Here is a 15,557-nt window from a genome sequence, read left to right on the forward strand (position 1 = left end):
CATTAGGAAAGAAAGGAGTCAGACAAAAAGGAAGTATATATTAAACACAAAACCCAGCTTCAAGCCTCTTCTGAATTTGAAGCCGACCATTTGAACTTAGTAGAATTTGCAGGAACTTCGCAGATCACACAATCCATGGTTATCATGTGATGAAGAAAGCAAGATTCTAGGAAACAGTGTTTCTTACCCAATAGTTGTTTTTCTTACCAGAATTTTGTTAAAGCTAAAATTGCTTTATACCTACATTTTTAGGTTGTACATGACTTTTTGTGACTCCATCCCTTAAGTAAGTCAAGGTATGCCAATGAGAGTCACATCTGTGATCTCAGAAAACAAAAAGGCCCTGCTTTGACAGGGCTAAAGCTGAGCATGTATTGAGAACAACCATCTTTTTACTACTAGACTCACTGAGCTCCAGGATCAGAAAACTGCAGATAAAGTTAGAATCATTTAGTTTAAAGCCTGCCTCCAACATAGTATAAAGTATTTCTCCACTCAAACTAGTAGACCAGCTTGCCAAAGAAGTTGGTAATCTGAATAAATAAAAATCTAGTTATCTCATTTTTCATGACTACTGAAAGAATTCATATTATTCATTTCCAATTTACTTTTTAATAAGATGAAATTCCAGGCATAGTGGCATATGCCTGTAATCCCAGCACTCTAGGAAACTGAGGCAGGAAGATTGCAGGTTCAACTTGTAACTTGGTGGCTTCTTGTGACCCTGTCTCAAAATTTTTTAAAAAATTTAAAATTTAAAGTGCTGGGATGCAGTTCTATGTGAAAGCCCTGGGTCCAATCCCCAGTACCATAAAACATTTACATAAAGTCCACAAATCTTAAATATACAACTTATTGGATTGTTAAGTAGAGATATATCTTGTAATACCACAAAGATCAAGATACAGAACATCTCTAGCATCTGAGAAGGCTTGGTCATGAAACTCTAGGTCTATGTCTACTTCAACTGTTCTGACCTCTACCATCCTATATCCATTGATACGTTTTACAGGATTTTGATTGCATAAAAATAGAAGCACAGGATATGTACTTTTTTATCTATGGCTTCTTTAATTATGCATTTTGTGATTCATCCATGGCATGTATATGCTTTTTATTTTTATTGCTCTTTTATTACTGTTTTATTCCTTTGTGTGAATTTGCTGTACTTAATTCATCCAGCTTTCCTCTGATGAACCATTGGGCTAGTTCAAGCACTTTAGGACACAACAGTCTATTATAAAAAGAAATAATACTCATTTGAGCATATACTATATGTTGATCATATACTATCCATGAGCTGGAATTCCTGGATCTTCTACTTTGTTTTTCTTTCAGTGTCTTCTTTTATAAAAAACGCTGGATTATAAGCTCACTTTTCTAAATTGCCAAATGAACCAAATAATGTGAATCATTTCAGGTCTCAGAAGTCCTCTGGGTGGAAGATTTCATGGCTGAAAGTCATCCACTGATAGATTAACACCTTTTGTGCCTCATTCTCTATGGTCCTCCTGATATTCATCTTCTGACTGTGGGAGCAAAAAATATTGACTATTTTTTTGTCATACTAGAGATTGAACCCAGAGCCTTCACACTGACCTACATCACCAGCCCTTCTTATTTATTTAATTTTTAAATTTTGAGACATGGTCTCACTAGGTCAGTAAATTCTCTGAGAGGGAGCTTAAACTTGCCATCCTTCTATCTCAGCATCCCAGAGTGTTGGGATTATGGACATGTACCCCTAAAAGATTAACTCTTAAAGGAGACATCTAAGGACTTTCTCTCCATCTATTTATCATTTACATTCAGGCTAGGCAAGGCAGGTTAATACTTTCCGGGCTGGAGTTTATGGCATAAATCACAGCATTCATCACACCTCACCCAAACCTTACTACAAGTCAAAATTATCTTAAGGAGATTTTAATGTTTGTTTTTGTTACAAAACAGTACTTTTAATAGAAAAAAATATAACAGTTCAGAAGAGTGTAAAATAATGACACCTCCCCCCATTGTCTATGAAATACATCATTCTTCCACCCAGAAATTCCTTAGTATTGCTCTTAACATTTAAAATAAAGATACCTGGGCCTTACTCCAGACTTAAAGAAGCAGAATCTCTAAGGTCTTAGGATATACATTTTTTTTAAAACTTCACAAAAATTGTGTTAGTCATTTTCCTGTTTCTGGGACGAAATACCTGACACAGGTTAATTAAAGGAGAAGAGGATTATTTTGGCTCACAGTTTCAGAGTTTAGGCCATGGTTGGTTAGCACCAAGGCAAAACAGCATTGCAGAGGAAAGCTGCTCAAGGACTGGCTCCCAGAAAGCAGAGAGAGAAGGAAGAAATCTGGGAGAAAAATACAGTCTTCTAGGTCACAATCACACTGAAACTACTCTTCCAAACAGGCCACACCTCCCAACACCACATTCAGCTATGAACTTACCAGTGGATTAATCCACTGATGAGTATAGCACCCCATGATGTGTAACCTTTCAAAATCCCCATCTCTGAGCACATGAAACTTTTAGAGGACATTTTAGATCTGAACCATAACAGCAATTTTTGATAGGCTTTCAGATTTGATCATGAATTCCTTCACTTAAAAATACCTGAGATATCTTTTACTAAAATCCATCTGACACACTCCCAAAATTACGTGATTTAAGTTGCTAGTTTCTACTGGGATTGGCCCTTAGGATAACTAAAGCAACAATGGTTTTATTTTTATCTTTCTGTTCATGCTATCTCTCTTCCCCTTTAGTTGCTCAATTTCCTCACTTTGTAGTTTTTATAACTTCTTTACCCACATAGAAACTTTGGTAATTAGAAGTAGGTGACTCATTAAATTAAAGATCTAGCTGAGTTTTTTAATCCCATAAACAAATCAGTATTAAAGAATCTCCTAGCCACTAAATCATATCTGTCCCAAGTAACATACAGCTTTATGCTGAGATTTAGATTCCCATAACACCCTTAACAAATATCATGGAGCCTAACAGTTCCTTACAGAATATCCAGGAAAATTCCATTAGTCTGGTAAGTTCTTAAATAAAATCCATATACATAAACATTTGTTCAGGCCAACCATTGCTAATTTAACTCAGTAAAAGTCTTGCAAAAATCACATTGTTAAATATTTTTGACACAAACTATGTTGCTAGGAATTTGCTTAAATACAGTGGTTGCTATTATTAATTAGTAGGACAGGAAGGCTCACTTGGACAAATTATGAAGCCCAAATTACACTATAGGACACCACCTTATAAGCACTTTACTACCCAAACCATATAACTAACCTCAGAAGAAAAAGCAGAAAAAAGCAACCTAGATATAGTTTTTGTGATTACAAAAGAGCTAAAAGAAGAAAATAAAAATGCACATTGTTAGGCCAAAGATTAGGAAAACATACAATTCAAGGCATAACACCTTGAATAATATCACAAAAATATTAATTATACATAATTCTGTTTTGAATATACACATTTCTTCTATAAACTTAAAGATTACTTCTATTACTTAAAAATACCTCTACTTCAATTAGTTTCCACAAGTTTCTAAGATAGACGCATTTCTTGTTCAATTTCCAAAACATAAATGATAGTTCTCTAACTGAAAGCACTTATATTCCACAGCTCTAAGATAAACATTAAAAAGAAAATACAAAAAAATGACCTCTTGGCTTGCAGAAACTAATTGATGTTGGGCAGAATGATGTATAAGTATTTCTCTGGTAAATATGTATCAGTAATTTTAAAATGAAATACCAAGAAGAGCCAGTTCTTAAATTTAGTTCATCTGCCTTTAAGAGAAAATTAAATGTAATCATTTTAGTGGATTGTTATATTTCTTTGGAGCATAAACTTGCACTGTTGATAACCAATAAATATATATGATAACTGGAAAAAAAATATCTCTACTTGAGGAAATTTTCAGGCAATGTTTCTCTGATTTATTCATCCATAAAAAGCTAAAGTAACAGTGGTTAATTACTTTCCTTAGCATAAAAGCAGAGTCTGGATGGTTTTCAATTGTCCTGACTTCTAGAGTTGATCACCTAATTTTATACCAATATTATATTTGTGACATTGCATGTAAGTTGTACACAGGCACACACACGTGTGTGTGTGTGTGTGTGTATTTTCTGCAGGGGTGGCTAATATTATAGTCAAGTAAACTGGCAAGACTATAGAACATATCAAGCGCATACCCTCAGAACCTCATGCCCTCTTTTACTCTGGGATCTTTGCCTAGAACACTCCTACCTTGATAAACTCCTTTCCACTGCCCGAATCCTGTCCTCAGCCTCACCTTTCCTGATGACCCTGAGCAGAATGCCTCTTCTCCTTGCCTTGGCCATCCCTGCCTGTAGCCATGCCTTTCCAACACTTACACCTTGATCTAAAATGATCTGTGGTTACAGCAGCCTCTTCTTCTAGGCTTTAAGTGCTCCAGGGAGCTTACCAGCTATTGCAACCTTGTAGATTAGCACAATGTCAATGCTAAATGTATATTAATAGTACTGTTCTTCCAATATCAAATTAGCATTTCAATCATTAAATCCTCCCTTTTAAAGCTACCTTATACAATATTACTCCTGCACAGTTGACAGTTCCAGCACAATGGAAAATATAATATTTTCATTACTTTTCCCAGCTCAACTGTTTAGTTCATCTATAACTTGTCCACATCAGCATTTCCCAGCTTTGTGTTGCAGGGAGCTAGCCTCTGAGAGATGATGTTAACTAAGGGTCTAAGTGGGAGACTTAGCATTCAATTTAGCAGCATACAGATGCTGGGGGCAAACTTTAGGCCACATCGTGAGTGATTGTTTTATCTTGCTGTGTTTCCATTTTCCTGTTAATCAGGACTAACAGCAGTGTTACTTGGAGAGAGCTGTTGTCAGAATTTCTTGATATTACACACACAAAATTTAGAACATTTAATAGAATATTTAAGTAATAAGAACATATTATGTTATTCAGCAAAGTTAACATTTTCTTTTTATTTGGCTTTATTTTGTTTTATTTCATATAGAACTGCTGAAAATCTTTAATGTTTTGATGTACGTGTGAATCTACAGGTAAGCAACATTTCACAAATTTATTTGATGGAAGACATATTGGCATAACCCAAAGTAGTGTGATTTAGAATATACTTTGGGAAACTCACATTTAATAAATTTTAAAGAACATTAGCATTTTCTGAACCAAAATGGAGACATCGGTTTGACAAATATGAATGGTAAGTTGGAGGAATTGGAACATAGTATTTGAAATGAGGATTGCTCTACAAATTAGAAACAAACAGGTTTGTAAAAACCTCCAAGACCTATATTGTAGTGCACTTTAAGATCTCTCTTTAAATACAAATTGAAGAGCAAGTGAGATGATATTCATTCATTCTAAACTGAGGACTACAAATACTGCTCAAAAAGGAAAAAACTTTTTCTGATACACTTGAAAAATTATCACTTTTTAAAGATGAAGATCCAAACTTCCATATTTAAAAACTTATACTACTTATCTAAATTATGGTGCATCTGATAAGAACTTCCTCTAAAGCCAGGAAACCTTGCAAGTAGAATACTCTGAAAGGGTGAGCTGAAGAAGGAAGTAACTGACCAAAGTGGAAAAGAGGAACAAGTTCTAAACCTAAGCAGGTTTGGTGCATAACCAAGAACAAGAGAGAGCTCAGCACACCAATCTTGAGGTATGCAAAAACCTGCTTTAATGTATTTGGGTAACAAACGTGATAAGAAACAAATTTGTCTTAATTAATGAATGACTTGTGTCTTACCAAACACAGTTTTTAGAAAAATTCTCCGAAGGAAAAAGAATGTATAAGATAGAAGTGATGTTAATGTGTGTGTGTGTGTGTGTGTGTGTGTGTGTGTATGCTCATCTATGCTTATGCTTTTTTGTGTTTGCCTTGCTTCCCAATAGAAAAGCAGTGTGTAACTTTAAAAATTCCCTTTTATCAAAAAATTTGTTATTTTTTAAGACAAAAGAATAGCGATAGTTACTAGGGAACCAGTTGGAAGTGTTTCCCAAAGTAAAAACAGAATCTTCCAAAATGGGCAAAGTGAAACTCATTTAGGTATTAAGGCTATTTGAAGGGTATTTATTTAAAATGCAGTGGACCCTTGAGTTATGAACTTAATTCATTTCCAAGGACTGGTTGTAACTCAAGTTGGTCAGTTGCCTTCAAAGTCTCTCTACTGGATAATTTTCGGCCACATTTTCTTCCAGGCAGATCTCAGTGTCCTTAGAGAGATATTGGTCCAGGATTTCCCAATTAACCCCACACAGGAAAGGATGTTGCAATGTTCCTTCCAGAACTCTTTAAGAGATAAATCTGTGTCTGAGACCATCTGGAAGCACAAGTGGCCAGCATTCAGATGGTAACTCAAGACTTCGGTCATAAGTTAAAACTAAAATTCTAGTAGTAACTGTAACCCAAGTAGTTAGTATGTCAGGCTGGTCATAACTTGAGGGCCCACTTATATGTTCATAGGTCTATGTTTATGTATCACAGGGATTTTCTTATAAAGTTATTTTGGAGAAAGAGAGAGGATACATTTCTTTGGCTATACGACGTCTTTTTGCTTTTACCTCCATGCACACCTCATAGACAAACAATTTTGTTTTTAAGGATGCACTGAAATGTCTACTCTGCATAGAAAATAGGTACTAAAAATAAATTCTCCTCTTAGAAACTGAAAAGGCAATTTATTTATTACCTTATCTTTAACTACCTAAGGGGTAATAGTTAACCATCCCAATGCCTACCCCTACTTCTGCTGTAGATCAGTACCTTTTAAAAAACTGACTAATCTCAATCATTTTAAATTATTTCATAATTGTATTTTAAATATTCTGGCAAAAAGTTATATAAACAAGTGAGAATTTATACCATAAAATTGATTGGTTTATACCACAAGTTAGTTTGCACATGTTTCAAAATGGAAAGTGTCCTAAGGTGTAAAAGTCCTTTGGACAAACATTTGCCCTTAACATTGTGTTTGGCCTTGTAATCAAGGGGAACCACATGGAGTGTAAATCTTATGTGGTGAACACACAGTTCTCAGCTTGAACTTGTGCTCCTCAAAGTCCCACGTAGATTAAAAGATGTCTGGAACTGGGGTGTCTGTCCCCATGCTTTTATCAGAAAACTTTATACATTATCTGCATGTAATATTCAATTTGGTTATACAAAATGTCAAATTGAAAATCTGCACATTAATATAATCTCATCTTGAACAATTTTTGAGGTTTTTTTGTTGTTGTTTTTTGCGGTTTTTTTAGTGCTGGGGAATGGAACTCAGGACCTTGTGCTTGCCAGGCAGGTGCAGCACTGAGCTACATCCCCAGCCCTTACCTTGAACAAATTTCTAAATGTTCCCAATGGTACATGAGGACTCACTGAGAGCTGAACACTACTTTGTAGGATTTCTTCTTCATGTTTTTCATCATTAATATCACTAAGGCAGATTGTTCCATGTATTAAATATTTGATAAATTACCTATTATGTGGCAAGTACTTGTGCTGATGATACAAAGATAAATAAAGTATGATTTCCAGCCCACAATAACCTAGAACTAATCAAGCTACTCAAATACAGTGATGGATGCATTTAGTAGCCATTTACATATATCTGTTAAGAGTAATAGGGGAAGTTTTTACTGGATTACTGATTCAGTTTCTTCTTAGTTGTTAAAAAGTTAATTAACAACTTCAATTCTGTATTTTATCACCTATAAAATGGTGTAACAATAGTACCCACTTCATATAAGAGCTATAGGATTAAATGAGATAATCCACATAAATGTGTTTAGAAGTTGACTCAAAATAATCACTTAAATATGATTGATGATGACATTCAATAGATGATAATAATCATCCTTCAAGCACCAGCAACAATATTAGATGTAACTATTTCTGTGTCTAGGCTGAAAAGATATAGCAATAATGTTTTGTTGATAAAATCATAGTAGAACATGGGGCCTTGTTGAATGCTTCCCATTTTCTCCTTGACATTTAAAAGCATCAACAGAAACTCTCTAAAATTATTGTAAGTAAGTTTAAGTTATCTGCTAGAAGGTGTAAGAAGATTGATGATGTTTGCAAAGATATTTTGTTTTACGTCAAAGAACTCTTTTCATGTGTTATGTATAAATAATATCCTTTAGAAGATATATCTTGAGTTTTGAACTATCAACATAAGCAATTAGATATTGGATTTGGAGTTATTTTAACTTAATCCTTCATTCAGTAAATATTGATTCAAAATATTTTCTTGTGCTAGGTGTCATGCAATTCTCTAGGAATAAAAATATGAAAAAGGCTGATCCCTACTCACCATTTAACCAAGTAGAAAAACATACAATTGTTTGTCATTTAGGTAATCATGTTATAGGAGAAAATGGGCTCATTACTGTGGAATTAGAGAAGAAGTGATTAAAGAAAAGATATAGCCCCTGAAGAGGGATAAGTATAGCTTCACACACGGGAGATGACAGGTAAGGGAAATGATCAAACATGCATTCTCTTCTCCCATTCCTCCTGTTGCATTCAGGACATTTTTTTCACCTGAAAATTGTTATCCTTATTGTCAAAAGGTACGCTGAAATTTAAGTGATAAAACTATTCAGGCTTGAGTAGCAATGGAATCATCAAATTCTTTTCCTCTCCTCACATTAAAACTTGACCTTACTATGTGCAGGCATTTATTTTATTGGTAGACATAATAGTTTTTAACTATATTATGTATTAAATATGCAATTAATATATTTTAAATTTATAACAGGTTTCTGGATGGCAGATGATTATTCAACCTTCTTTTTCTTGCGTTTTCTACTCTGCTATTATCTTCCACCAATTTCTACTTCATTTTGTGATTTACTGATTAAAAAAAAGAAGTGGAATGGAATAAAATCCCCCAGTATGGTAACTGTGCATTAATGCTTGTAATGCAAACAGCATCACTGACAAAGTCATCTCTCAAAATTAAATCAATCTCACTTCCAGTTGCAACAGGACTTTGCCAGAATATATACTTTCATATCTGAAGACGTACAACTTTAAAGAGCTTCCAAAGTCACTTTGAAACATTAGGCTACAAGGAATTACAACCTCTGTATCTGTGAGTTCATTAACAACGACACCACGTCTCTGCAAAAATGTTGACAAGCTACAGATACACTTCAGTGTCCATTTTTATGGGCATTTTTCTTCTTGTACTCTTGGTGGTATGTGGAATTGGTTGTGTTTGGCACTGGAAACACCACTCCACACGATTTACCTTACCAAGGATTTTGCAAAGGAGAAGAAGCAAGAGAAAAGACTATGAGAAAACACTCTACTTGAGTCCGCACATTGTTGGCTTGAATCCCAAAGCCTCAGTTGAAACCAAAGACCACAGATCTACTGACAAGGGAAGTAGGATGCATGACCACTATGAAAATATGGCAGCAGGTCCTCCCAAAGCTAAAGAAGAAAGTGACAGGGGACTATATGAAAACACTCAGCCACCCAATTTTGAGGAGCACATCTATGGAAATGAGGCATCCTCTGAGTATTATAACTTCCAGAAGCCTGGTACATCTCAAGTTCCCCAAGATGAAGATATATACATTCTTCCAGACTTGTAGTAGCTTTTCAAAATACTGTGTTTCCTTGTTGAAGGAGAAATATTCACTAGGACATTTTAGGGTGCTGATGTCATCATTGATCAGGTTCTTATAAAACTTAGTGCTCTCTCTGCTATCTTTAATCCTTTCTGTGTGTAATATTGTAGGGTAATTCCAGATACCCTCTTTGCTGTTCATCCCGGATTAAATCTGTACGTGTTATATTGATGCTTCCTTCTAAATACTACCTGCTATGTCTTTCCTTTCTTTCTAACTCCATCATCTTTTTCTGGCTCAGAATTTTTGTTAGTCTTCTAGTAGACTTCCCACCTCCAGTTTATATCTAGTTAATCAATTGCCCAAGATGCTGCCAAATTTATCTTCAGAAAATATTTCCAATGGTCACAGTACTCCTTTGCTGAAAACCTTTTAATACTCTTCTTTACAAAAAGACATTAATGCACATAATTCTAAATTCCAGAATTCATGATATGTCACAGTTGGCTTCAATTTACTTTTCTAATGACTTCTGCTATTCATCTCTCACATCTGTACTTTCATCAGAATCATCCCAAAACCTGCCAAACACATCCCTCCTCCAGACTTTTGCCTTCCTGCTCTTTTCAGCCTATCTAAGATCACAACTTTTTCTGTGAGTGTTCTGAATCATTCCAAATCTACATTTAACTTTTCATTTTCTGATACTGTGTTCTATTATTTGGGCATTTAAACATTGGGATGTGGGTTGGGGATTTAGCTCAGTGGTTCTGCTGCCTGCCCTGCAAGCAAAAAGACCTGAGTTCGATTTCCAGTACCAAAAAAAATAAATTAAATAAAATAAATAAACATCGGGATGTTTGCTATGTGTTTTATTACTTAATGTCATATGACAACATTTTAAAGCACTGGCTAAACAGAAAGGATTTGCCTCCCACTTGCATTTGAAGCTTCATATCAGGCATTAAATAATTGTTCAATTGACAAGAATTTAACTGTACATTTTTCTAGTCTTGAGGGATATCTAATAAATTCATCAATTATTCAGCTATGTATGGAATTTTTTTTAGTAATTTCCATCTACCGGTTGTGCTGTGCACATAGGGGATGGGGAAGAGGGATTATTACAAAAGTAAAAAGAGAGGCACAAGTCTTGCACACATAGTCTAGTAGGAAAGAAGACAATAAACAACAAAAAATAAGTAGATAATTTTTGTGCTCATTATGAAGCGATCATCTCATCTCTAAACCTACCCTTTAAAATACTGCTTTGAATTGCTCAGTCTGTGGCTCTACAAACTACCTTTATTTTTTGCCAGGTGGATCCATATTAGGCTCTGGGATAAGTAATAGAAAGCAAGACAGACTTGCTGCTGCTTCATTTCATTGTCACTAGCAGGTACAGTTGAGTGTAGTCCATTCCAGCATCACCAACTGTTTGCAGTTTCTAATTTCTTCCAGCCCTGCCGAACCAGCCTAATGCACTCCATCACCAGCCTGTCGGCACTGTCCCTTAGCACCTTGACCCTGCTCCAAGATGCTGAGGCCCTTTCTCTGAGAACCTGATAATCCCCAGCCTTAAGGATGCTACTTCCTACACCGACTATCCTTGTGACACCTCAGGGTCCCCTCCTTTTTTTTTTCAGTCTGCTCACACTCATTTAGGTAATTATCTAAATTCTCTCTATTAAAACCAACTGATAAAATTTCTCTTTCCCCAAATGGACCCTGATTGATAAGGTTGTATCTGTAAAAACTTTGAAAAGAAAAAAAAATGCTTCTGTTTTGAGAGTGATGGAGAGGGGAAGAAAGAGGATTTTAATTTTAATAAAGTGGACATAGTATGCTTCTCTGGGGACACATCCTGAGACTTAGGGTGAAAAGAAGCTAGTCCACACAGATGTGATAAGCAGAGGGGTAAGGATGGACGCAGCATGGAAAAAGAACCCGAGACATGAGAGGATGTGTGGTGCTCTTAAAGCTTATAGAAAGCCATTATGGCTGGAACTTCCTGAGTGAAGATTAAAGTGACATCTGGTGGATTGGTGAAGGAAGAAACAGTAGTTTACACAACTTCTCCTAAGTCTTGGTGTGTGACTTTGACTCTACTAGAAGTGCTACCAGAGTAATAAAGAGTTTTAAACAGAGGACTAACATAACATTTGTATCTTTTAAAAGAGCTGGGTTGAGAAAGTATCAGAAAGAGGCAAAATGGAAGTGGGTGGGACAGTTAAAATGCTTTTACATTTAATTTAGATTGGAGTGGCTGCAAGGTAGATATAGATATTAACAATGTTACTTTATTCTTCAACAGAAAGGGCACCGGACTTTCCAACAAACTCGATGTGTGTGTTTAGTGAGGAGAAGGATAAAATTGGGGATTATGGTAAAGAAAAATATTCAGAAGTGCCACCGTATTTCTGGCTGAAGTGACAGGAACAATTATGCAGTACTTTATGGAGATAGGGAAGACGGACGTAAAGGGAAAATAGATTTGGAGACTCTGTCAACTAGGAATAAAGCACGGTGCCCACAGAAAAATGAGATTATATCAGCTTACACACTTATAGTTTCACTTATTTCATATAAAAAGGAGACTATAGTAGGTATTTGACATCTAGCATACTGGCTCAGTAAAACTGTAGAGAAAGACCCAGGCTTTCTCCGTAAGGTATTTCCTCTGTAAGGTATTTCCTCTGTGCCATCTTTAATTTTCTTTCAGTATCATATATATTCCCCTATGGCTACCATATGATTGCTAAAGTTTCAGAGATTATGTAACAGAATCTTCCTTTGTGTTCCAGCCAAGTAGAATAAGGAGAAAGAACAGTACTAAGTGATGTTTATTTATTTATGTCTCATTATCCAGAATTGTGTGACTCACATACCACCCAAATAATAGGAGTGGGTGGGAAAATAATTTTTGACTTTTAATATTTTCATAAAGAAAGAAAAAAAGGGAAAAAGTGAGTTATAAGTATACTTTGATTCTACCAACCTAGAATACTTGCCATGGGTGTACAAATGAGTTTTGGAAATGCTTATCTGAGATGTCCAGAAATATGTTCTGAAATCTAAGTCACAATATCCAGTTTGCAGTTGTATATACATGTTTGGATTTTGGAGGTGAGATCCTCAAAAAAAGAGGAAGGAAAGAAAGCCAAAAGTACCTGCCATCCCAAACTGCAACATTTGTGAGGGGAGATTAATGAGCAGAATCTAGCAAAGAAAGGTGAAAGATAATGACTGGGGAGGAAGCAGTCCCTCTGATCTCTACAAATTATGATTGATACTGTGAACTATATGCTATAGTAACATCCATTATAGGTAATTATCTGGTGTCAAAAGACAAAATTTCAACAAAATTGAGTTGAAAGATTTAATTGGATTTTATTTGCAATTTATGAATCTGCAGCATCCCATCTACAGATTTAGACAAAGGCTCCATTGGGCATGGCAAACCAGTCCATTTTTATAAAGTAGCTTGAGAAGGAACAGGGAACCAACATAGTACAAAGAAGAGGGTTTGTTAACATCAGGCTTTTTCAGGTTACTTCATTTGTAAGGATTAAAGGCAGAGGCACTTTCTTATCATGCTGGCTAACACTGGCCCCTTTAAGGATTTGACAATCATCTCTCTCCTGATTTCTCAGAATGCTAAATGAGTAGCTTTGTTTCTCCCTGGAAACATGAAACTTTGACGTGAGTGATTCAGTTTTGGTTTGGTTATCTGGAGCCTAACAGGAGGGCTCAATCTAGATCTATAAATCTTAGTTAAAAACAGATAAGATAAATGCTTTGTCTTTATTTATTCTCTCTGACCAGAAAATGTAGTAAAACTATAAAAGATAATCTTTTGTCCAGTTTTTAACCTTGATTTCTTTTTTAAATTAATTATAAGTTCTTTATCACTGGAAAACCTCTCCTTCCTAATCTTCCTAGCAGTTCATGCAGTGGGGGGGGCTGAGAAGAATAAAACAAATTGTCATTCCACTTTTTCTTTTTGTCATATATACATTGCATTCTTTGGCTTTCACCTTCTTAATTTATTTGTCTCCTCTATGCACACTTTGTTATAATATTTTCTCATCTTAAAATCTCGAAAGTAAAGATTATTTTGAAATAAAGACAATAAAAGATTGTTTACATCTGTTGAGGGCAGCAGTTTATTGTTGTGCTATGTGATTAGCAGAAGTAACCCATGAGGTACAATTAAAAGAGGAAGGAAGTTAAGAGTGAGCAAAAGGAGGCAAAAATATTAGATATACTGTAACTTTGCTGTGTTCTCACAGCAGTGTAGGTGTATTCATATCCTATGACTTCTAGCTAGTGTCTATTAGAGTATGAGGCCAGCATCCAGCCACAATGAATACATAGCTTTTCAACCTCTCCCTCAGAGCCACTTGAAATGTTACTGCAATCTGCCATATACCTCATTTCCCAACCTGTTATTTGTCTCTATTGTGAACAGAGCTTTGCTCATCCCACTGAAAGCTTTGCTTTACAACTTCTTCATTATTGCTCAGGCCAGGAAGAACATTAAGGATAACCAAGCACTTAGGCAAATGGGAACACTGAGATATCAGGCTTCTTGGCAGAGAGATTAAATAGAGATTTAAAAAAGGAAGAGATGATCCCTGTATCCACAGTTATAGACCAGATGTTTATGTCTCACTGAAATTATTATATTAAACCCCTTCTCCCTAGTATCATGGTGTTGGGAGGTGGTGCCTTTGGGAGGTAATTGGCTTTGTATGAGGTTATGAGGGTAGGCTCCTCCTGGTGAAATTAATGCCCTTATTAAAAGAACAGAGATTCCCCACTGAGGTGAGCATAGGAGAACAGGACTGTATTTCATCTCTGCCATTTTTAGTTTTCTTTTAGTATCCTATGCATTCTCCCATGGCCACCATATGGCAGGTAAAGTTTCAGGAATAATATAACACAGAATCTTCATTTGTGTTCCAGTGAGGAAGAATAAGGAGAAAGAACAATACTAAGAGATATTTATTTACATATATCTCATTGTCTAGAATGATGTGAAACACATACCACCCAAATAGAAGTGAGTGGTAAAATAATTTTTTCCATTAACTTAATTGGTACATTTTAAGTATATAGTACATTTATATTCATCATTGGGATCTTGTACCTCTACATGACGTATCTTGGTTCTTATTTTTTCCTGACTCCCCTGCCCTCTCTTCACCACCTCCACCCTTCCCTATTTATAAAGACTTTGTTTCCATTTTTTTCATTTTCTCATATTTTTTCTTCTCCCTTCTTTTCATTCCCTTACCCCTCCCATTTCCCCTACTCCTTTAGACCTTTTCTTCCTATTTCACAGTGTCAATTATACATTTTTATCCTTATTAGTTTTTCACACCAGAGAAACTATTCAGTATTTACACATGTGTGTCCTATTTATTTCACTTAAGAGTATGGCCTCAATATGCATCCACTTAGCTATAAATGTCTCTAGTTTCTCTTTCGTTATGGCTGACTAGTACTCCGTTTTATAAAAAAAAACCCAAAACACATCTTCTTTATCCAGTCTCCAATTTATGAGCAATTGGGCTATTTCCAAGTTTTAGCTGTTACAAACTGTGCTGCTATAAACATGGGTGAGCATATATCACTGTGGTATGATTCTTTTAATTCTTTGGGGAAGATACCCAGCAGGGGAATAGCTGGGTCAAATGGGACCTCTAGTCCTTGTTCTTTGAGGTATCTCCATACTGATTTCCATATTGGTTGTACCAGTCTGCACTGCCACCAACAATGGAGAAGGGTTCCTTTCTCTCCACACCCCTGCCAGCATTTGAAATTGGTTGATTTCTTGATAGCAGCCATTCTTTGTGGGGTGAGGTGGAATCTCAGTGTTGTTTTCATCTGCATCTCTTGAATGACCAGTGATGTTGAACAT

The 15,557-nt window shown here is 35.6% G+C and overlaps 1 protein-coding gene across 1 annotated transcript; it reads left to right on the forward strand.

The window, feature by feature from the left end:
* The first annotated feature begins 8,825 nt into the window (after nucleotides 1–8,825).
* Gapt (GRB2 binding adaptor protein, transmembrane) lies at nucleotides 8,826–10,815 on the forward strand. Its single transcript, XM_087189477.1, has one exon. It carries the CDS (start codon nucleotides 9,185–9,187, stop codon nucleotides 9,653–9,655), a length of 471 nt encoding a protein of 156 aa, XP_087045603.1. The 5' UTR covers nucleotides 8,826–9,184; the 3' UTR covers nucleotides 9,656–10,815.
* The last annotated feature ends 4,742 nt before the right edge of the window (nucleotides 10,816–15,557 follow it).

The sequence above is a fragment of the Heterocephalus glaber genome, unplaced genomic scaffold (assembly GCF_053883595.1).
Source record: "Heterocephalus glaber isolate CG9 unplaced genomic scaffold, H.glaber_assembly_v1.0 deba00001538, whole genome shotgun sequence".
Lineage (NCBI taxonomy): Eukaryota > Metazoa > Chordata > Mammalia > Rodentia > Bathyergidae > Heterocephalus > Heterocephalus glaber.